General features: G+C 37.1%; 1 protein-coding gene across 1 annotated transcript in view; it reads right to left on the reverse strand.

Moving 5' to 3' along the window:
• Positions 1 to 614: 614 nt before the first annotated feature.
• The window catches only part of LOC127948824 (melatonin receptor type 1A-A), a 46,305-nt gene continuing 21,104 nt past the window's right edge, over positions 615 to 25,815 (reverse strand). The window contains exon 2 of the mRNA XM_052545590.1: positions 615 to 1,864. Within this exon, the coding sequence (XP_052401550.1) occupies positions 996 to 1,864 (869 nt within the window). The 3' untranslated portion in view covers positions 615 to 995. The remainder of the gene's footprint in view (positions 1,865 to 25,815) is intronic.

The raw sequence follows: 25,815 nt of genomic DNA on the forward strand, positions 1-25,815 counted from the left end.
GTTTTCCCCTCTCTAATCAACTTTTTAATCAAAGTACGCTGTTCTTCTGAACAATGTCTTGAACGACCCATTTTCCTCAGCTTTCAAATGCATGTTCAACAAGTGTTGGCTTCATCCTTAAATAGGGGCCACCTGATTCACACCTGTTTCTTCACAAAATTGATGACCTCAGTGATTGAATGCCACACTGCTATTTTTTTGAACACACCCCTTTCAACTAATTCAACTAATTGCCCAATTGCACAGCCTTAAGAGCATGCATATCATGAATGCTGGGTCTGATTTGTTTTCTGAGAATCTACTGAACCTACTGGTAACTTGTTTGCCACATAGCAATAAAAAAATATACGAAAAACCTTGATTATTCTGGTTAGTCACATTGTACTGCTATTATTTTGAACAATACTGTATATATATATATATATATATATATATATATATATATATATATATACATACATATATATATATATATATATATATATATATATATATATATATATATATATATATATACATACATATATATATATATATATATATATATATATATACATATATATATATATATATATATATATATATATATATATATATACATACATACACACACACACACACACACACACACACACACACACAGTAATATATCAATCATACCTTCATATTTGTTTTTTGTTCTCTCCAGACAAAGATAACTCATATATAATCATTACAGAATGGATGTCTTACATTGATTTGCTGATACAATAACTGTAAACATTTAAACAATAAATTCATACATACTTACAAGTACTTCTGACCAAGAATGAAAAAAGTGCTTTATAAAAGACAATGATAATATTCCTGTTTGTTTTGATTGTGTTGAGACAACAAATCACAGTTTCATGGCTAGATGCCACGTCCTGACAACATATTTGGTGATCACATTGTTTTTTTCCTAAATCAAGTTTGCTTAGTTGCTTAGTTTTCGGTGTTCTTTTCACGTTCAGCGCTTACACAGAGTCTACTTTTACCTGATTGTTGTTGGTCATGAGTGGTGAAGGTTTACTCTTGAGTCTTTCTTGCGCTTCATTAGAACTTTCCCCAAAGAAGATCCTGGCAGTACATACTGAAACCACGATGCGCTTATACTCACGACGGAAGTTCTGGTTCAAAACTCCATAGACGATTGCATTGAGACAACTGTTAAAGTATGCCATGAAATAACTTGCCACAAAGAGCCATTCGGGTATTAAAGGAACCACGTGCTCAGGAGAAATCGCTACTGCCAACCCGATGAAATTTAATGGTGCCCAGCACACGGCAAAGAGCACGAAAACAACAAACATTGTTACGAAGTTTCGCACATCGTGTGGCGTGAGCTTGGGACGATTGTCGGGCTTCACTCGTCTTCGCACCTGTATGACCAGAACCCAGATTCGCAAGTAACAGTAGGTGACAATCATGATGGGAAGAATAAAATGGAAGAACACGACAGCGATCGTGTATGCCGAGCTCGCCGACTGCTCGAATGTACAGGAATAAACCCGTGGATCATACTGCAGGGAACCTACGAACAAGTTGGGTACAATAGCAAGCACCGTCAAAGCCCAAATTAACAGTACATAGCAAACTGAGTTTTTGTCACTGTAGAGTTTGTCATATTTGAGGCTGTGGCAGATATAACAGTAGCGGTTGATTGCGATGCCGGTGATGTTGAAAATCGAGCCGATTACACTGACGCCCATCAGGAATCCACTGATCTGGCAGTGCATGTATCCCAGGTTCCAACCTCGGTGAAATATGGAGGTCAGGACCAGCGGATATGGGTAGATGGCTACCACCAGGTCCGCCACCGCCAAACTCACCACAAATATGTTACCTTAGAAACAGACAGAAAGAGAGACATACAGGTTAAAGAGTCTTTGACTACATCCAAAAGCTTAGCCTTTAACTTAGCTATCCATCCTAAAATCTGCCAACACATGTTAATATTATATGTAAATATAAAATATTTAAACATACAGATTTTTGTAAACATTTTGCATATAAATATAATACATATTGTTGACATATATTGTTGCTACAACCACGACCGCGTGAAAATGGGTAACATATATGGAAATATCACACTTAATAAATAGGACATTACAATACTTTATATGTCATATTTAGGGGTGCTCCGATCACGATCGGCCGATCGTTAATGCGCATCTCGTCTGTAAAGCCGGTTCTCTAATCAGCGATTAATTCCATCGGGTGCGTGATTTCACATAGAGCAGCTGTTACTACACGGAGCCGTTGTTAACTGAGAAGAAGCGCCAAAAAACGCTGAAAATGAAGTGGATTTGCGCATCTTCTCCATTAACAATGGCTCTGTGAAGTAACAGCTGCTCTATGTGAAATCACGCACCTGATGAAATTAACCGCTGATTAGAGAACCGGCTTTACTGACGAGATGCGCATAACGATCGGCCGATCGTGATCGGAGCACCCCTTAGTCATATTACATAGTAATGTTTCAATGATCAAGGAAGCATTTTTCTGTGTTCAGATGTAGCCTACATAGTAACTTTTCCTTTTTATCATGTAAACAGAACATGTTTACTAAGCCTTCCAGGAGTTCAATAAAGCTTTTATTGTCCCATAAACAAATGCTTAATCTGTACTCCAAATATTTGCCTCCATCAATTAATGGAATGTGCATTCTATATAAAGCAGGGTGCACGTGTGTGTTTATGAATGTGATTGTGCAGTTACTAATTACGTTCATTGTGTGGATGGTAAGGGGAAAAAAAACAAGAGTGGTTTTAATGAATGCACATCTCTAATTGCCGCCAGGCACAAGAACTTGACATTGTGTATAAAGCTGAAATAATTAACTAATGTTGTAATCAAAAGGGAAACACTAAAGGCAGTTTCAGCTGAGTTGCACTCCCTCTTGTCTTAAGACTGTGTTAGAAAATGTGTGTGAATGCCAACGCATATGCTTAATGTTTCATACATAAATACAGTACTATATACTTGGATTTTTACATTACATAAGCATAGAAATTATATATTTCACAAAAGGGAAAGAAAACGAATTTAAATCAATTTAAATTGCATTTATAGAGAGCAATAAGACCAGTTTGAAAAGCAAATTTTATGCTGCTTAGATTTTTCTGCTGAGCTAAACTTGCATGCATTAAAAGAGCTCAGTTTACCAAGAAAACCAAAGTCTGCAATCAGCTGTCTGAAATGCTTTTCTTTCTATTTGACAATTTATCCATTGTGTTGGTTTGTATTCTAAGTCAAGGGTTATCACAAGAGATGGAGGTCAAGGAAAAACTGTGGAAAATTAATAAAAAATCTAAAAAATTGGGGGCTGTCAAAGTTAACATGTTGACTTTCACTGTTATCTTGGAGACAAATATATGACAATGTTTTCCTTCTGGTTTGGACATCTAATGTTAATTTAACTTACATTTTCTTTCAATTTGATCATTTGCTTTGACTTCAATACATCCATATTACAATGTTATTGCTTTGTTGGACTAAATGTGCTCCATGAGATGTCGTTCAGTGGACCCTTTCCTTTCTAACTAAACCGGGATTTAAAGCTGTGGATGTGTTCATGACTTGTTATTAGGATGAATCTGGTATGAACTGCATTTTGATTTTTCATGTTTTGATGTGTACTGCTTACACAAAGTTAGCAAATACATTCTTTATAAGCTTTCCATTGAAAAACACTGATCTGTCGTCAATGCTTGAGGCTTGGATCTTTATAATAATATATAGTTTATACAGATTCATCTTTTCCTGTTTCATTTAATCTGTTCATAAACATTATCACGTGCAAACAAAGAGAGTTCCGTGCACCCACGTCCAGGTGCAGGTTAACAGGTTAAGGTTCAAAAACATATTATTTTCCACATACTGTACATGTATTGTTTCTCCTCGATGCCTCGCCTTTCTGAAACATGTAATTTTTTACAAAGCTCATCATTCTGAAAAGCGAGGTGATTGGCCAGCTATCCAGTGTATTGTGATTGAGAGTGAGGAATGGCTGGCGGGCCTGAGTGAGCAGCAGCTGGCAGTTGTAAGGAACTGCCGGTGACTAGAGTAATGAACAACCGGGGCCTAGAGTAAGGAACAGCCAGTGGCTAGAGTGAGGAATGGCCGGCGGCCAGAGTAATGAACGGCCGGCGGCTAGAGTGAGGAAAATCCAGGGGCTAGAGTGAGGAATGGCTGGGGGATTCGACGAAGGAGCGGCCGGGGGCTTGCCACAACCACATGTGACGAGCCCAGGCTGGACAGCACGAAGTTGATCCATTTCCACAGCAACCAGCACAGATCAGTTCTAGGCATAACAAAGCGAATATCATCCTCTTTTGGAAGGCAAAACAAGGTGTTTTTGCTTTCACTATGAAACACACAGCTTCTCCCCATTATGGTGCTGGCGGCAACAGCGAGAATGAAAGGTACACCTTCTTTCTTTGCATTGCGAACATTTGGGCGACGTAATGCTAATATTCCCACACAGTGACATAAATATGTGGGGGCGTATTAGAATTAAGCACTATTTGGACGGGACTAGTTTTCTAAACTACGTTTGAGTTTCGATTCTTACCACCTGACGTCTGTGATTTTCATGTACCAATTCGGACGGGACTAACATCTCCGTGTTTATTACATTTTAAATCACCAAGTACGTCTGTGAAACGCAGATTTCTCTAACGACCCCCTGTAAAACTAATCCCGTCCGAATAGGGCTTTAGTCTTAACTTTTATAAAGAATATCTCTTTAGCTTTGAGACTTTAGTTTTTGCAACTTTACAGATCTTCTTAATACACCAACAGCATGTAACACTCCAAAGAGAAATGAAAAACTGAAAGTGCATCACATGACCCCTTTAAAGATCCAACTACGAACAATAATATATAATAAACTTTTCCTGAATGCTCAAACTCTCATTGGGGTAATGTCACCAGCATGTATATCATCTTTAAGGTGGCCTTTCAGTGAAAAGGTCTTATTTGTCTTTGAGGCAAACCCTTGAAAATCAGGATGTTGATAAGTCAATGAGAAATGGGCACATGAACCCGTCCTTGTGTGTCAGCTGTCTCGCAGCCCCCTTGCAATGTCAGCACGTGTCAGTTCTCTTGTCAAAGCACAGAACAGAAGCACTAATTTGCGGGCAATGGCAGTCTGTCTTGACGATTAGCTTGCAGTGGCCTGAAGCACAGCTGTCACTCATATATCCCTTTAAGCACAACACTGACATGTCATCCACATAGGGGTACATACACGCAACCTTCTCACCATTTGCACAAATATCATCCACGCTTCTCAGGCAAATAACCTTGGCTGTTTTTAAATACCACTGGTCACTGGTTTCTCTGAGCATCCTTCTTGTGGCCTATAGAGGCCCCACCCCGATGTATTTCTACCTATATTCTGATGTAAAGCTTAAAGGGATAGCTTACTTAAAAATATAATTATGCTGTTACAAACCAGTATGATGTTCTTTTTTTTTTCTTTTTTCTTTTGGTCCATTCAATGCTGTTTCGGACTATAATTATATGGACAGAAAGCAATCAAGGCTCAGTGGAAAAACCTATTTGTGAAAACATTTTTGTAGAATATTATGTAGCTTGTTGCATATTTTGTAACATTTTTCAAAATTAAATGCCCAGTCAGTGGCACTAAATACATGCGCAGCAGATGGATGTGATCCTGGCAATGATTTATTACATTTAACTCAACCGATAGTGTTAACAAAAGCACTTCTAAAAAATATTTTAGTTATTTTTCATTAATTATTTTTCATGGGACTCATATCCAAGCTACCTATATTATTACAAGTCAATGCTGTATCTGTTGAGCTACCGAGCAAGTTTACTACATGAGAAAATCCATATATGAAGCTGTTTTTCAAGCAACCATAAAAATGTATTGATTTACAAATCATGCACTATGGTCAAATGTGTTTAGGTCATAATATACAGGTGCTGGTCATATAATTAGAATATCATCAAAAAGTTGATTTATTTCACTAATTCCATAGTTGTCAGTTATAATCATCAAAATTAAAAGAAATAAACATTTGAAATATATCAGTCTGTGTGTAATGAATGAATATACAAATTCACTTTTTGAATGGAATTAGTGAAATCAACTTTTTGATTATGACCCGCACCATCACAGAAACCATGTGAAAGTAATTTATTAACTGATCATCTGACCCGTAATCACAATTTTGTGTGAATTGTATGTATTGTTACATTTTTGTGACATTTTTTGCAAAAACATTGATAGCGCAGTATTTTCCGATGTGCCTGTGTTGACAAAATGTTGAAATACTGTATTAAAAATGTATTCGCAAGAAAGAACATCATACATGTTTGCAATCACACAGAATGTACATTTTGCTGTGAACTATCCCAATAATGATTCTAACTGATTTTAAACATATACTTATACCCATGAAGACATTCAAAAGTTCACAAAACAGGTTTGTTTCAAATCTCTCAGCAGTCACGGTTTGTCCTAGACTCAAGACCTCAGATGGAGCCATTCCAGGTTAAGTCTTGATGCACACTGACAGCAGAGGTTACTTGGGTTGTCTCCATGACGACTTCACTGGTGCACTCAGTTTATCTGTGACTAAGAAGGCTAGATGATGAAGGCTTGGCAGCCTTTATTCTTACGGATGGAAGGAATAACACCAAGAAATCAAAGAATTGTCCTTGACAAAGTCAAACTGTCAAGTCCCAAGGGAATGTAATGCCATTGGCTTGGCTTTGCTTCCAATCTGTGAGTTTGGGTTATCAGAGTGATTAAGTTGTCGCTCAAACCACTTTATTTAGCTTACAGTGAGATAGGACTCTGGCTCATGAAAGAGATTCCCCATTTTCACCATTAATCTTTGTGGTAGGCACCCAAACTTTTAAATGTTTTCCCTTGAGGGATTTTAGAATGTATCCATTAACAAGACTGAGAAGTGACAGAAGCATATTACCGGAAAGATATGAGTCTCAGTACTTTTAATGAGTGTAAAACTGCCCTTAAACAAATGGCCTCTTACATTCCCTCTAACCACTAAACACTTTGTAATCTTCCAGCTTGGGTGAACCACATTAGCATCTGCATATCGTCTTTTCTTTTCAGGGTCTTCCATCTAATGTATAGAAAGGCCATTCACATGTTAAATGGCAGGGCTGCTTCAGGCATGGCCAGACACGTCAGGTGCAGCCAGTATCCTTGCAATGCCATGTTGTCTCAATTAGTGCAGAGTGCCTAGGGTCAGAGCTCAGAGACAGGTCAGCAGGTGACCATATCGACAAGGTTAGAAAGTGAGACAGCTTCCCTTTCTTCCTTCCGGCAGGTCATTATGCATAACCTTCAGGATAATGTATGTTAATGTATGATAAACACCTCAGGAATATTTCAATATGTCATGGCATGCCATTTTACACATACATCAACGGAGGAAGACAGCACTAAGACATGCATCCATTACACTTACATTCAACTATCCGCAATTAACATTATGAATACTGTTTTAGTGTAGAAACACATAATCACCAATGTCACTCTACATATAAACAACTCTTCCTGAGATCTTGAAATGGAAAAGGTTTTCTGAATGGATTGACTGATGTGATTTTTAAATGGACTGCGTGATATATGTAAAGTTAAGGGATTATTTGACAACAGTCAAATTATTTTCAGGACATTATTGTTCTGAAATTTCTGCATTCTTCCACTGATGCATATGGAACACCTAAATAAAATATATATGATATACATACAGTATAGGAGCAGGGGTATCCAATCCTGCTTCTGGAGGACAAATAACCTGAAGACTCTACCTAAAACATCTGTCTGAAAGTTTTTAGTAATGCTGAAGACCTTAAATAGTGGGTTTATGCATATTTACTTGGGGTTGCAGCAAAATTCTATTGAAAGTGAGGAGTTGTCGTCATTGTACAGAGCCCCTACCCTCGACATCACCCTCTCCGCCATGTTGGCAGTATGTCAGCAGCAAACATGATTGTTTATGTGTGTCGTTAACTGGGTGGTAGAGAAGGTTCTCGCAATTCTGTACTGTTAAAACCTACTGACCCCAAACTTTGGAATAGTAGCGTATGACTGATATATGCCGATCGCCAGTCAGTGAATGAGAGATTTCTTAACGTGTCATTGATAAAGATTAACGCTACAGTAAAATCCCACAAAATGAATGGCAAAGACTGTGAGTGGAAAACAGCAAGAGGATGGCTTTCAATGTAACATACATAATGTCTCCAATTACAGTCAATAAAATGAAAACCACTAGGTTTTGAGCTAATTACCAACCAATTACCCTTCCTTTTCAATGCCCACATAGTTGGCTGTCGTCCCTTAATGTGTCTTTCTGAGACAAAAATAGGACAGTGTACCTGTGACAGAAATAGCCTTCTAGTTTTTCTCCAAGCTGATTACGGTGTCAGCAGAAGCCCTTTCACCTATGCAGTCTACCATAACAGGAAGCCTGCATGAAGTTATTCGATTTGGATGATACTGATATCATGTTTATGAACCAGACAAGCAGTCAGACAGTAATGACAAGCCTCTCTCTCTCTCTCTCTCTCTCTCTCTCTCTCTCGCCTTGCTCACTCACACTTTGTATACACCAATTCTAAGTCTGTGAAAACAAAAGAAGCACTTTGATGACTCTGTATGAATATTAACAACAGTACTCCTCCTTAGATGTTCATATACACAACCTGAAGGAAGCTAAATTGGAAGTATGAAATATGACTTTTATTTATGCATCAGAAAGGAAATGGCTCTCTTCTACTGTCATGGATTCTCCCAAGGGCACACAGGCAAAGAACCAAGGTCAAATAGTTTTCAGTCATTGGGTTTAGTGCTGCACTCAGAGGCAACAAGGTGTTACATGGAGGACTGTGAACACAGTAATCCGCCTGATTAACTCTCTTCAGTAAACAGCGTTGAAATTCAGAACCAACCCCTCCAACCGTGATGCCACGCTGCTAGTGTAGAGTTAAATTGAGGGACAAGGGCATACAGAGACACATTAACACATTAGTGTGTAGACACATGCGGCATAAAACTGCTGAGGCCAGAAGCTTTGCTGCCATATTTAGAATCAGAATTACCTCAACACGCTTAAAAACTATATGACATTGTGTATGAAGGATGACTTTAAATACAACACGCTGTGTATGACACATGCAGTTTACAGCACACAACAATGAATCCCCTAAGTAGTGAGGTGAAAATGAAGGGAACATGTATGTCTCATAAATGTCAAAAGATGTTTTCATAAATGTCTTTACTGCTTAGTTAAGTTTCGCTCTTACATTTATTTATTAATAATGAAGGTGTCCATGTATGGCACTCAAAAAAGATAAAATAAATAAATACTGCACCTGGATAGCTCCTGCATCTGTGTTTATGACATATCACGCAAGTTAAAAAGGAAACAGAAGTAGCTAAAATAGGTTAAATATTCTATAAATGATAGAAAAGGATAGAATAAATGACCCATTTGAACTATTACAAAAATATATTTATCAACACTAAAAATTGGTTTATACATTTATTAAATAATAAGATTACAGTAAACCGTGAACAATGGATCATTAGCTTTGATCCAAAGAGATGTACATTGCAATTGACGTCAACTAAGAATCAAACTCATTACTATTCATATTTTAATATATTGACATTTTTAAAAAGTTCAAAAAGTTTAAGGTTCGTAAGATAATATTTAATTTTGAAAGAAGTATCTTATGCTGCACCATGGTCATGTGTTTGATCAAAAAACAGTAATACTGTAAAATTGTCTGGATTATGTTCAGTTTAGTTTTAATTTTATTAACCCGGGTTACAATGCAAATTTCATCTGATTTTGAGGCCCTGTTTACACTTATGTGTTTTTTTTTTTTTTACTTTTGCTACTGTTACAGCTATCATTTATATTACTTCTGCTTTTTCAACCATTTCAGTGTGAACGGACCAAAATTGAGACTTTTGAAAAGGATGATGTGGCAGCCCACATTCGCTCTGCGTATCCTTGACGACCGTGCAAACAATAACATCATGCTCATTGTTGCACCCATAGATGTATATGTAAATTTCCCGTTCGATCGCTCCAATAACGTAGACGCATCCACAATCTAAAATAATAGGGAATCTACCAAGTCATTTCTATGGCTGTACCTGTATGAATGGTCACGTGACATGAAAAACAGCGGAAATAACAGTGTAGACGAGGATCGTTTTCATTCTAAAATGCCGTTTTAAAACGAAAACGCACTAGTATAAATGGGACCTAAGTCATAAAATTTTTTTTTTTGGAATCATTTATAACTATTTCAAAAGCACACTAAATATGTGTTTTCTGGGCTTATATTACAGAAACTTTAAATAGTTTAAAAAAAATTATCATTTCTAAAAATACTATTGTTACTAAACAGATGGGATGAGATTCTGGGTTAAGATGTTTCTAAAATGGTTATGAAAGAAGCAGACAGCTGTCTGCATAAGAGAATATCGCCATCACTGATGACCTCCACAGGACACATGCTACAAATTCTAGTAATAACATCACTAATCATAAAAAATCTGAGTAAAAGATATTCTGGAACTGGTTCATTTAAGCTGCCGTGGAGGATACCTGACATTGCTTACTGCCTAGGGTAGCACAAGGTGCTCTCAGATGCATTCTTTTCTAACCTATCACACATTCAAAGTGGTTTTGCTGGATTGCGGCCACCACTCTCATTGAAATTGAATTGGGTTACTTGTGGGTCATTTTTTCAAAGCAGCTCCCTGTGCTTTACTTCCCTCCCTGTTGCCAGAGGCCCCTTTAAATATATGTCTACCCACGAGTCTCAGCACCTTCTAGAAGCCAAACATAGACAACGATTTGTTTAAGCACTATGCTTTTGTGAAAAATACATCTAATTTTTCTGATTTTTTTTATCCCAGCTCATGGATCATTTGGACAGTCTGTCATTTCCAAACAAATAATATTTACATTTATGTATTTGGCAGAAACTTTTTTAAGCAACTTTCATCATTAAAGGTATACATTTTATCAGCTCAGACATGACCTTGGTGTTCCTATTCCCATAATCTGAATCTCTTTACATTGACAAATAACAGCCAGAAAAACCAACCCAGAATGTTCAGAAGTGAACCATAGACCACCTTCCATATCATGAGCAAGTAAAACCAGAGGCCTCTGTGAGCGCACATCCAAGCGAATTTCTCACTGGCCACAAGAATAAATGTGATTTCATCATCTTAAATTGACTTGAAATTGCTACTCTTTGGCTTAATTAAGTGTTTTCACTTTGAAAGCACATTTTTCAATCAAGTAGCTCAAAATAAATTGTAATCAGTATGTAATCAGTGTCGTCTTTAGATTGCCAAACTCTAAAATTATATTTGTAAAGAAAAAATAGATAAAACTTGCTAGCATGTTATTTTAACTCATTATTTAATCATGAGCAGTGGTTCCACAAGATTGAAACATTTCCTCTCAAATATTCATGGTCAATTAAAGTGATCTGAGAATAACCAAATAATATATGTCCAAATAACTTGATTCAGTTGTGCGGAACCACTGTCCATGACTGAATCATGTTCAACCAAAGATGGATGGATGGACAGATAGATAGGAGAAACACTTTATAAAAAATGTTTTATTTTATATGCTATATAAAAGGACAGTTCAGGGATGCTATCAAGCATTTCAAATTTCAACCTAAAAAGACCAGAGCAATTCATGTCATATCTGCTCAGTCATGTCTTTTTCTTTTCTCTTTGTCTCTTGGCATTACTTGCCTGCTTGAATTAAGGACAGCAGAGATTGCTGGGGTGAACAGATTTCTACATGATGCATGCACAGGCATCTCTACTCTTTCACTATTCTTCTTTTACTTTTCCTGTCTGCCTGCATATGATGAAACCAAAGAAACCAAAGAAACTCACTTGTTGGCAATAAATGTGTTATTCAAACGTTGTTGAAGTAGTCAATTAGCTCTTACACCTGGCTTGTTGACAACTCAAGTGTTGTGGTAATGGTGAAACAAAACCTGAATGTGTCCACCATTTGAACTATCCAGTAAAAGGTAGCCTCGCCTAACACAACTTCATGTTCTCTCATTATTACGATCACAACCTCACGCCCACTTGCTCTCCTGGATCATTTGCAGCCAGCACGATACGACCTCGTGTCACTGGTGTTATTCTGCAGCTTGTGGACAGTGTGAAGGTACCTGTCGTACAAGCTCAGCATCTCCCGTGAGCGAGCGGAGACGACAAAACACCACAGGTGGTGTCACACTCTGTGTCAGGCAAGTTCGGAGCAAAGTTGGCAAGACACAAGCTGACAGATCCGTGCCACAGACTCTGAAACACACACACATGCACACGAACACTGAAAGAGAGGTGGAGATAGAGAAATAAACACAGCGCTGCGGAGGCCTTCACTCTGTCAGATGTCAGGTTTGAGCCCAACTCACCGAACACACACACACACACACACACTGCCAGTCCTCATGCTGACAGGACTGTCAGTTCTACTTCTCATCCACTCAAGTGTCAAGCATTAGGCTGTCCTATTCAAACAAGCATGTCCTCTAAGAGCAGTGGCGTGTGGTGATTTTCTGTAATTTTCCTCTCTGCATTTGTCGTTTTTAGTCCATTGTAAATGTTTGAACAATTATAAGTTATATGGGTTAGCATTAACCTTACAACAAGGAAACAATGCTATGATATTTATGATAACAAGCAGCTTTGCCGTAATTACAGCAAATTACAGCAGAAATCCAGCATGTTTTGATGAACGATGGGTGCCCTTGGGTGAATTTTTACCTTACATTTACTTTACACTGTCAACCTGTCAACAAAAGAAAACTACTGGGGCTGCGTCACGTTTTCTGTGTCTTTACACACCAGAATCATGCCTGACGCGGTGCTGGCGCGCTGCTGCTGCTTTAGTGACATAGAGGGAGGCCGCCGACAGACCAGGCTCTTGTCTTCACGACAACAATCTATACTTCATGTTGAGCATAAATATAAAGCCTACTGATAAAGGACACCGTCAACAGTCTTGACGGCAAAATAGACTATGTTTGACAGGTGCAATATTTGAAAAATCAATAATTATTTATTTATTTTTTTAATTACATTTATATCTGAATTTATGTCAACCTATAGACTTTCAAACATCAAAATATCATTAATTAATATGTATTTGTGCCTATATATATATATATATATATATATATATATATATATATATATATATATATATATATATATATATATATATATATGCACACTCTAATAAATACTGGGTTATTTATTAGATTTTTTACCCAAAAGCTGGGTTGAGTTTTTTAGGTAATTTTTGGGGGTTATTTTTTATATTTTAACCCAGGTGCTGGATGGTTATTTTTTTCTACCTAACCGCTGGGTTGACCCTGTCTCCGATGAAACTTCTCACAACACAGCTGCTGAGAGCAGGCTTTTTTAGTCCAAAGGAGATAGCAGTTCTCAGTTCCACCGTTCTTAACCAACAATAGCATAAGCAAAATATAAATGTATTTTATTTGTTATAATACTGAGTCTAAGTTAATTTGATGTTAAAATATGTTCTCTAATTTCAGTACTCTTTGTATTTGGGCAGGTTTTGGAGTCAGTCACGCCATCTCTCAGCTATGAGTGAAACACGATGCCGCGGTCAAAATTTAGCATTTCCATCGCAAACAGCAGCCCTTCACCGGCTCATATATCAGCAACACACCAGCATGCGAATTACCCCTATTTCGGTAAAAATCGAGTACAGAAAACAGCTGAATACATCTAAATTGAAATGCTTGTTCTTAAATGTGCCTGTAATGCAGTACCAACTCCACAATCACGGGAAGAAAGAGGTGGGAACCAGCAGACATTCAAATGAAACTTTTAATAATCAAATAAACACAAAACAGCGTGACAGCCCCCTTGCGGACGACTTGCCGTGCAAACAAAACCAAACACAAAATAAAACCCAGGCCTGGTCCTTTCCCAATCACTCCAGCTGTTCCCACAGCTCTCGACCCCGCCCCACTCGTCACATACCCCCATCGCCCCTTGCAGGCCGGGAGGGGTAGCCATGAGAATGACCCCCCCCCCCCCCCCCCACCCAACCCCCCCCCCCCTAAGTAAATTACCCCTTTGAATAATACTATGTTATTATTATTATAATATATGCCTATTCATTTATTTTATATATGTCAAAAAATTTAAATCATCTGTTGATGTCTCTGTTAGACTTAAAATAATCAAAATATTCAAATATTTTCAAAAAGACCCAAAATAAATCATTGTTGCCGTTTTTTTTTTTTTTTTTTTTAATAATGTCATCAAATAATGAAATTTATACTTTTATTCACCAAGGATGCTTTCAATTTATAAAAGCAACAGTAAAGACTTTATTATTATTATTTAAAATGAATGGTATTTTTTATTTCATCTGCTCATCAAAGAATACTGATAAAAAAATTGATTTCTATTAATATACAGTTTCAAATATTATGCAAGACATTCATACACAGCACTCTGTTGGAAGGGGTTCATAGCACATAGTTGTTTGACAAAAGCAGTAAGTCTCATTTTCATAATGAAACTTCTGTTTATGATGACTAAATTTAGTGCACACTAAAGCAAAATGAAAAATAACAATTAAAACCTTATTCCTACAATACCCATAAAGTGGCAATTTACATTTTACCACTGAGCAATGCACTATAACATACAGAAGCAAATAACATACAAACACTACTATAAATAGTGTAAATGCATTCAACATTACCTAGTTTCTGGAATAGAAGCAGCCCCCAGCATTTGTTGAAAAACAGAAAAGCACATATGAGGTAACTGCTGACAGCACAATGTGCAGAAGTCAAGCATTCTTTTACACATTTCTCATATTCATAGTGTGTGTGTGGCCACAGGCTGAAGAGCTGAGCATATTATGAGGGTCAGAAATCAGAGCTTCTTCCTTTCACCTCATCAGCTCTACAGAGAGAACCACACATGGGTCTGTTCAGCACAGACAACACATACATCTGATGCTAATGAATCTAATGCACATGAGCCTAAAGATATTTCCACATACCCTAACTTAGAAATGTAACTTCCACTGCCACATTTATTGTTTTAAATGAAGGAAAACTACATATAATAGTATTAATAACAATCATCTCAATTAGAAATTATATATATTTATATTATAGTTACAATTTAAGTAAAATTTCTAATCAAGTATATGTATAATATAATGTGGTATATACACACACACACACACACACACACACATTTTTTATAATATATACTACAGTAAATTATAAACACACACATACATTTCTAACATAAATTATTTTTGAATTTCTAACACATCAAGTGAATCCTCCAAGGTCGTGGTAAGTGGAACGTGACAAGGGTCAGCAGGAACAATATAGTGTATAATATGGTATCTGATAATATCGCGCTGAAACTTCATATACACGCTGCAAAGGAAATCCACGGTTAATGAATAAACAGAAAATTAAACTGCTTCCGGTGGCTGCATTCCAGGCAGGAAGGCATCAAGACACGTACGAATCCAAATTCTGATCAATTTCCAGTCTTGAGAGGTAACTTCTTCTATTAATCTAATTTTGAAGGCACATGTATCCTTTGCTTCCATTGAGATCCAAAAATCCTGTGCATTCCATTCTGTGACAGTTGAGCTAAACAATAAAGATGGTGTCTGAAAGTTGCTTTTTGCACTTTTGTTATGTTGTTATGTTATGTTATGTTATGTTATGTTATGTTATGTTATGTTATTTCTGGCGAGAAATCAGTATTATAGTAATTGAATATTTGTTTAGCAATCACCAAAACTTGTTATATTTTGGTGTAGATCATTAAACCATTATGCTGCCTCAGAAGCCTGTCCTTAATCAGTTTCATGAGGTGCCTTCGTGCAAAAATGATGCCTGCAAAGTCATTGCATGATACGGCAGTGAGGCAGCAAGTCAGCTGCCTAAGTTTTCGGATGAAGCCACTGATTCGAGGTGACTAATAAACACACGACTATGACAATATATGGTTTATCTGAGTTCATCTTATTAGAATTTTTATTATAATAAAAGTATATAATAATACATTGCTAATCAACATGCCTAACCTGATTTTACCAAGTGAGACATGGGACAACATCGTTGTTGACCCTGGAACAACATTGTGATTAACCAATCAGATTTGAAGAACCAGTTTATAGATTTTGTGAAGTTTATGCTTAAAATCAGTGTTTGGTGCTTGTACATCAGTGTCATTCATCTATCATTTCCTCTGATTTTAGGGATTACTCATGGTTAAGGTTAGGTTTAGGTGTAGGGATATGGTTAAGAATATATTTTTGGAATAAAATGTTGTTCCAGGGTCAACAAAATATGTTGACCTAGGAACACATCGGACTTGGCAAAATCAGGACGTGCAATCAACATAGCCTTTATCACTGCTAGGAATTCTATGAAATATACTGTGTGCCTTATTCTGTGTAAGAAGCCACATCATCTCACAGATTTATTTCAAACACTCAACTGACATAATGAAGTGAGATCAGAGTAAAAACATTATTAAAATGTGGTATTTTCACGTGCTTAAAGATGGAGTAGCATTTTCTACACAGAGCCATAGTTCATTGAGAAGCTACACAAACAATGTTTAGATTGTGAGTGAACTACAACTCTGTGTAGTAAATGCTGCTCCATCTGAAACCATGTGATGAAGATTTAATACTGATTACAGAACCCGCTTTACTGACAAGTTGAAAGTCAACAATCGCTTTCAATTAATTGTGCAGCCTAAGTATAGTTTGTGCTGTTGTGAGTAATGGTTATGTCATTTGGAAAAGGTGCTAGAAAAGCATTTAACACATTTATTGAGCATGAACAATAAGGAAGAAGCTTGTTTAAAGAACATTCCATGTTATGACTCCATGATTTTAGGACAATCAACCTTTAAGAGGTGCTCAGTGTCAGTAATTCTCACTTCTACAGTAGTGAGAGATTTTATAATGCAGCTATAATCCAAGGTACTCTCAATTTCTAGCCTTTGCATGACAAGTAAATGGATTTTTATGTGTTTGAGTGAAGTCTGTTCTCTATTACTGTATTTTTTTATAAATACGGTCTAACTTAATAGCAAGCATATGCTCTGAAAACAGAAAGAGAGCTATCAGTCCCTTTATCCACAGTTGCTGTGACACCTTCCATTTGTCATTAGCTTCTCTTAAAACACCATTAAGAGGCAGATATCTGAAGAGGCACAGTTAGAGCTCTGGCATGATGCCCGATGTATAGGGCCGGATCAGCGTTTGTACTGTATAAGTGACTGTGATTTGTATGGGACCTGCATATCAAAGTTTTCTAAATGTTGCCTCCAGGCAAAGAAACAAAGACTACTGCAGTCTTCATAAGAAACACTGAATCTTTAGATTTGAAAGTTGCAATGTACAAATAACATAAGTGATTTTTCAAACTGCAAGAGTCAAAGTCAAAATAACAGAAAAAAATGTGTAAAAGGTGTAAATAATTTATGTAACATTTCACTGTAATTCATATATTTTATAAATATTATTCACTGAATTGGTTAATTTTTAGCTGTATAATTGGGCATATTTTGGGCAGAAGGGATCATCAAGACTGTGGCATCAGAAAGTTTCTGAAAAACACTAACTTGCTTGCAAGCTACTAAAGAAAGGATTTAACTACATTCAAGCTATTTGAAGTCTTTCATAATAGAATTGATTTGGCACAAAAAAATAAAATAAAATTAAGAACAATTGGTGAACCATTTTTGCCATTTTTAATCAAATCAGTGATCAGAAGACAAAACAAGCAAAGCAGAATAAACAAATTATACCACATACAGTAGGAGATTCCATCATTCAATGCTCACACAGCATACTTTGACCTTTATTAGTAGTGCTTACGAAGAAAACCATTAGTAGGATGTGAATGATGCCTTAAACAATGCAGCTTATAAAAGAATGTTGTGCAATGTATTTTCTAAACAATTAAATGCAAAAATTTTACACAATAGACAAAAATGGTGGGGGGAAAAATCCCACTTCAATTAAAATTACTCCCCATACACATTTTGCCACCGAAATAAAAAACTCCAAACTCCAATACTGGCAGTGAGATTTTAACACACAAGCACCAGAAAAGTTTTACATTTATGCACTTAATTAAATAAAAAATTAATGGATCTTTATTGGTTCCATAAAGAAATTTTAACATCAAATGGAATCTTTCTATTGTACAAAAGGTTCTTTATAGTAGAATGAGTATTAAAATCTTGACACTAAGAAAAAATATATAATACTAAATGAAAACTTTTTTTAAAGAGAGAGTAGTGTACTGTGATCCAAGCCAGGTTAAAAGTACATACTATGACATCTGCTACAATTAACACATTCTGCTATGTTTCTATAACCTCAACAATATTTTGTGACTCAAGCAAACCCTTCAGGCTCATTGTGAAAAAGTCACCATTCAGGCAAATCTCAAGATTCAGTGACCCACTAGGAGAAGAACAGCAGTCATGCAGCAAAACGTCCTATAGCATAAGAATAGTTCCATTATGCGCACAATTTTATTCAGAGTAACCTTCGCCTTTTCAGATTATATACAATGTATGTAGTGACTCAAAAGCCTTCTTGAACCTCCACACATCATCTCCACTCAATACAAGATGCAGTGTGTTGGACAATAAGTGAAACTGCAAGGCACACTTAAGTAGTATGTCAGACAATATATAGTATATTTGAGAATCTTGTAACAACTGACAGCACTAACCGGGTGTTTTACTGTCACGGTAGGGTTTAGGAGAAACACAAAGAGAGGGTTGGATCCAAATGCAGGTAAGGGTTTTATTTAAACAGAAGGGTAAATACAAAATAAACAGTCATGAGAGACAAACAAAACCAAAAGAGGGAACCGGATGAAACGGGGAACTCGGAAGAACAAGAAGGTAGAGGAAGTCTTGGGGAACGAGAGCATGAGACACATAGGGTAAGGACTCCATGATGACAACAGAGAAAGACAGCTCTATATAGGGAAACTAATGACAGAGTATTGTCAACACCTGTGCGATTCTAATTGGAGTGCAATTACTGTGAAGACACAACCAGACTAGCGGAATTAAAGTGCCTATGGTGAAGTGCCTAAGGGGAAGTGAGCTCACTAGGGAACACCCAGGAAAACAAAGACTGGCAGCGTGACATTACCCCCTCCCCTACGGAGCAGCTACCAGATGCTCCACCTAAACCCAGGAAAACCCCAACAGAAAAAGAGGCAGGAGGGAGGTGGAACGGCGGCGGACCAGGGGGAGGGACGGAGGGACAGAAAACAGGGACAGGAGCAACCAGGAGAAATGGAAAGGTGCAACACAAAACAAGGAGTCCAGGAGGGAGGCGGACAGGTGGAGGCTCAGGGGGAGGGAAGGAGGGCCAGACTAAACTAAAAGGAACAGACAGAAACAGAACTCAAAAAACACAAAACATAAGTCCATGAAGGACATGTTGAGGCGTCCACCAGGACGGAGCAGATGACCACCACAGCCGTGTGGTCAAGGCCAGAGCCCTCCAGGGCGGAGCGGAAGACCACCACGGCCTTGTGGTCAAAGTCAAAACCCTCCTCTCGACCGCTTGCTCCGGAGCGACCTCCCCTGGTCCCCCGGAACACCACTAGGCGAGAGCCCTCAAAACCATTTCGCTTGCTGGCTGATGAAGACATGGCAGCAGACATACCGCTGGATCCTTGATGGATGGAGTCCTTCTGTCACGGTAGGGTTTAGGAGAAACACAAAGAGAGGGTTGGATCCAAATGCAGGTAAGGGTTTTATTTAAACAGAAGGGTAAATACAAAATAAACAGTCATGAGAGACAAACAAAACCAAAAGAGGGAACCGGATGAAACGGGGAACTCGGAAGAACAAGAAGGTAGAGGAAGTCTTGGGGAACGAGAGCATGAGACACATAGGGTAAGGACTCCATGATGACAACAGAGAAAGACAGCTCTATATAGGGAAACTAATGACAGAGTATTGTCAACACCTGTGCGATTCTAATTGGAGTGCAATTACTGTGAAGACACAACCAGACTAGCGGAATTAAAGTGCCTATGGTGAAGTGCCTAAGGGGAAGTGAGCTCACTAGGGAACACCCAGGAAAACAAAGACTGGCAGCGTGACATTTACAGTAAGTTGCAAGTCCAAATCTGTTCCAACATACAGATGCTTCTCAATAAATTAAAATGTCGTGAAAAATGTATTTATATAATTTATATTATTTTATATAATTTATTTCAGTAATTCAACTCAAATTGTGAAACTTGGGTATTAAATAAATCCAATGCACACATACTGAAGAAGTTTAAGTCTTTGGTTCTTTTAGCATTGATAATTTGGCTTAACAAAAACCCACCAATTCACCTATCTCAACAAATTAGAATATGGTGACATGCCAATCAATTAATCAATTCAAAATAACTGCAAAGGTCTCTCAGTTTGGTTCACCAGGCTATACAATCATGGGGAAGACTGCTGATCTGACAGTTGTCCATAAGACAATCACCCTTTCACAAGGAGTCACAAACATTCATTGCCATAGATGCTGGCTGTTCACAGAGTGCTGTATCCAATCATGTTAACATAAGGTTAAGTGGAAGAAAAAATGAGTGGAGAAAAAAAAAGCTGCACAACCAACAGAGAACCACAGCCTTATGAGGATTGTCAAGTTTTGTATTACATTTGGAAACCAAGGTCATAGAGTCTGAGGGAAGGGTGGAGAAACTCATAGCCCAAGTTGCTTGAAGTCCAGTGTTAAGTTTACACAGTCTGTGATGATTTGTGGTGTAATTTCATCTGCTGGTGTTGGTCCATTGTGTTTTTTAAAACCAAAGTCACTGCACCCATTTACCAAGAACTTTTGGAGCACTTCATGGTTCCTTCTGCAGAACAGCTTTTTGAAGATGCTGATTTTATTTTCCAGCAGGATTTGGCACCTGCCCACACTGCCAAAAGCACCAAAAATTGGTTAAATGACCATGGTGTTGGTGTGCTTGACTGGCCAGAAAACTCACCAGACCTGAACCCCATAGGGAATCTGTAGGGTATTGTCAAGAGGAAAATGAGAAACAAGGGACCAAACAATACAGATGAGCTGAAGGCCAATGTCAAAGAAACCTGGGCTTTCATACTACCTCAGCAGATCCACAAACTGATCTCCTCAATACCACGCCAAATTGAGGCAGTAATTAAAGCAAAAGGGGCCCCTACCAATATTGAGTACATGTACAGTAAATGAACATACTATCCAGAAGGTAAACAATTCACAAAAAAAGGTCTTATGGTCTTATGATGTATTCTAATTTGTTGAGATTTGGTGGGTTTTTGTTAAATGTGAGCCTAAATCATAACAATTTAAAAAACCAAAGACTTAAACTTCAGTCTGTGTGCATTGAATTTATTTAATGCATGTTTCACAGTATGAGTTGAACTACTGAAATAAATGAACTTTTTTTTTTACAACATTCTAATTAATTGAGAAGCACATGTAGTTATTTACCAGTGAAACTGAAATCATACCACACCCATCCAAGAAAGACCTTTGTACTAAAGTTCGAAGGATCTTAGTGCTAAAGTTGTGCTTTTTCCAAAACTGTCTCTTTAATAAATAGCAAAAATGGTATAAAAATCAATGTCATCTCATAACTACTTCTCTACTCTCTAAACCTGTCGTGAAACAATCCAATGTCTCTTTCACATGAAAGCCTGTTTCTGATTAAGTTTAAAATGAGAAATAAAATCCCACATGCAAGATATAAACTCACATCGTGAGGTATAAATCTGCATTTATGAGAAACATATTTCCAGCTTTTTTTGATGTGGGCTTCTACGCTAGGAAAAACCTGTCTCTTTAGTGTTTTAGAATTTAAAACCATTACGTCTGACTAGGTGAGAGAAAACTGTGCTGAAGAACATTTTCAAGATAATTTCACATACACTAGCTCTTTCATTTCCTATTTCACAGAAAAGTATAAAATCCCACACTTGTCTTAATGGGGTCATTATATGTGCAAGGAAATTTTCCTTAATGTTTTGAGATAAAGAACTTGAGTTTGTAAAACACCCTCCCCAGTCCAAAAAGACCATTTATTACTGCAATAATGGTTCATTCTGAACTTATTTGGCACAGATTATTTTTTTTAAATTTCACAACAAAATGCAAGCTTTGCAACAAGGTTGTTGCTAAAGGATGAGGGGATTAAAATCTCAACATCAATCTCTCAGTGAGAGAGAGATTGGAAAAATTACATTTAAAATTACATTATAACTATAATGAATGACTGATGGCACTGCCCAAAACCTTCACAAGCAAATATGCTAAAACATCTGCTGTATAATTTATTACTGCTAGTATATAATGCATCATGTTTTGTACAACAACAAAAAAATCTACCTGCGGAGGCAAATGAGGCCATGCTAACCAGCTACACCTTGACCCCACTGAAAGTGTGTGTAGATCTGTACTTCTCTGAAATAGGATAAACTAGTCATATAGAGATAAATGAACTCAGATCTTCCTGATATCCTTAATGGAGCTTCGTCACATCCATAATACTCAGAGAAGGATGATTTCTCGCTTTCCCTCTTTCATTCCTCCTCTTCATAAAGCCAATTAACAAGGCTTGAGCTCCAATGTGCAATTACTGGGCTGGACAGATTCTTGACAAAGATGGGATTAATACCATTTCCGCCTGCTAGCATTTCAAGTGCACTTCATATAGGAAGCACTTTATAAGGAACTACTTATTTAATGTATAATACAAAGATACAGATTCCAGGAAAACTTCCAGTGGGGCTGCTGCTAAGACACCATGGGGGAAAGTATTATTGACTGCAGAATTAGTATAGTATAGTATGATGAATACTTTATGAAAATCTGTTGCATAATATAATATATTACCACTGTAATGGTTTTATTTGGGAGAAGGGAAAAACACCTCATTATCTACCAGGAAGAGAAATGACCAGATCGCCACTCTATTCCCTATACAGTAAAATGGACTGAACATTGACATTGGACCACCAGTCAGCCGGGAACATTATAGTAACTTTCTTTAAGTTTCCTGAGTCATTACTGGAGGAAAGGATCTGTTCAGCCACTGTACAAATCTTATTCCCAAGGTAAATTCATTTCAATGATTCAGTGCTCCTGCAGATGGGATTTCTCATGACAGGCAGAAATATGAAATAAATAAATGCATCCGATAGAAGATTAAAAAAAACAAGATGGAGAAAGCAGAAGGAACAAAAAATACACATGCACCTGTGAAATTGCACCTACACATACAGTACATTATTATTTGTGACACTGTCAAACAGTCTATGATTATAACACACATCTGGGATCTTCATCTGGTCTGACTGGCCAGCAGACTCACTCCCTTATCTCTGTCAATCTTTGCTTTATTAAGCAATAGTATACAGCCTCAGTTGACCTAAAGAGATCATTGATAATCTGCCTAAATACATTTTAAAAAATTAATGCTTTGTGTGTTTTTTTTTTACAATTTCATAAAAATAAAAAAAATTCTGCCAAGAAAACTAGATTTCTATATCAACTGGGTACACAGCTGCTTAAAGGTAAGACAAAGCATGGATCAGCTGGCTTCATGTAGCTCGAAGCTAAAGCACAGAGACAGTAGAAACAGTGCTTCAGGGATAGCTAGCCTTAATGATGCATTTGCAGATTTTGTCTTAGATGTTCGGATGGATACTCTATGTAAAAGGGTGTACATGTACATTCAAAAGCAGAAGATTATTCTGATGAAAATAAAGGTGTATGCAACATATTTCTCAGTCCCTGACAAAGACAAGACACTTCAGTGCAAAAACATTAACAGGTCAACATCCATTTTAAACTTATGATGAATAACAATTTGCTTGTCACAAGGTTCTTACTCAGATCAGGATTCTCTGATGAATATAAAGCTTAATAGAACAGCATTTTAAAATAGAAATCTTATGTAACACTGAAAATGTCTTTAGTCACTTTTGAACAAATTTTGGCCATGTTCACCCATACAGTATAAGTCCCCATTGTCAAAACCTAGAATGAATACATTTGTATATTGTACTGCAGTGCACTGTGTGTGTGTGTGTGTGTGTGTGTGTGTGCATACGTGCGTGCGTGTGTGTGTGTGTGTGTCCTTGCTACTCTATTGAGTCTATCAATACACATTTGAAAACACTGAGGCTGTTCTGTGAATAATGATGAGCAAAACATATACCCACAAACAGAGATGTGCATTTTACCTAAATAAATACATGCAAGTAAAAGCAATCTGTATTGACAGCATGCAGGTGACTCACTGTGTTACCCTGAGTCATGGTTATTCATATGCTTGAAAGAAAGCAGTTGCTTCTTTAATTACTTGTGACTCATGCACACCGGCACACTTCACCTGATCTCTTGTTATTTTCTATATCTGCATGGTCTAAGCCATGAATATGATGAAGTAAAACATCAGTGTGACTCATCCAGAACAGTGAGCATGTGTTCAATGTCTTAAGTGTTTATACAGTATATCAGTAATGCTAAAATTGCTGACCTGAATGGATTAGTGTGATTTAAAATGACTTTAAAGGGCAATAAATAGAAAGATAGACAGAGGGATACACATAAAGGCAGACAGATGGACATATGGGATTGGCATCCCAAGGTAACTAGGAATTACACTTAACCTTCAATCTGGATCCAGCCTTTACAAACATCTGAGATGACCGAAACACCTGAGAAGAGATAATGCCAACCCCTTAGAGGACCTCAGATGATACCAACCCTGAAACAACATACAAAACTACCAAGTTTGATCGCAACATATAATGATTGCTGTTAACAGTGTTTATATGTTTGATTACTTCATTAACTAACTGCATGATTTTTACTGTACATTTCTGCAATATGGATATCAACTTGACATACTGACAACTGATAAGTTAATATTACATATAATGTAGAAACTTAAATTTTCTGTAAAGCTGCTTTGCAACGATTTGTAACATGAAAAGCACTATACATTACAAATAAAACTGAATTGAACTGAACACATAGATAAATGGACACACAGACAGACAGATGGATACTTACGCTGATGGACAGACAGACAAAAAGATAGATATATGGGCAGACAAATATGCATACAGATAGTTTAACGTATGGTTGTCTGCTAAAAATAAAATGTCATATGCTTGGAATAATGAGAATAAATTAATATTTAATAATATCCTATTTATTATTTGACCCATTTTAAATGTTTACATGCTGTTTTTCTCTTTCTTCTTTTTGCTTTTATAAGCTCCCACTCGTTGTGTTGGAGCAGTAATGAAATATTGTTCCTGTATACTTTCCAGCATTTCAGTAATAAATATGCATGCAAATTACAGCAAAGTGCAACTTTTACCTACAGTGATTTGCTTCTGTTATACTAGAGCACATCTATTTCTGCAGCTTTGTCTCTAAAGCACATTACAAGGCTCAAAGCACATGATTGCATTAAGGAAATATCACGGTTTCCGTCACACTCTCTATCTCTCACTCCCATACATTTATTTCCCTGGTGCCTCCTTATCTGTATCTTGCACGCATGTAGATGGACTGACAGATGCAGACACATAACTACACAAACACATGCAATTATGTATTTGTTGTGTTTTGGGAA

The sequence above is a fragment of the Carassius gibelio genome, chromosome B1 (genome assembly GCF_023724105.1).
Source record: "Carassius gibelio isolate Cgi1373 ecotype wild population from Czech Republic chromosome B1, carGib1.2-hapl.c, whole genome shotgun sequence".
NCBI lineage: Eukaryota > Metazoa > Chordata > Actinopteri > Cypriniformes > Cyprinidae > Carassius > Carassius gibelio.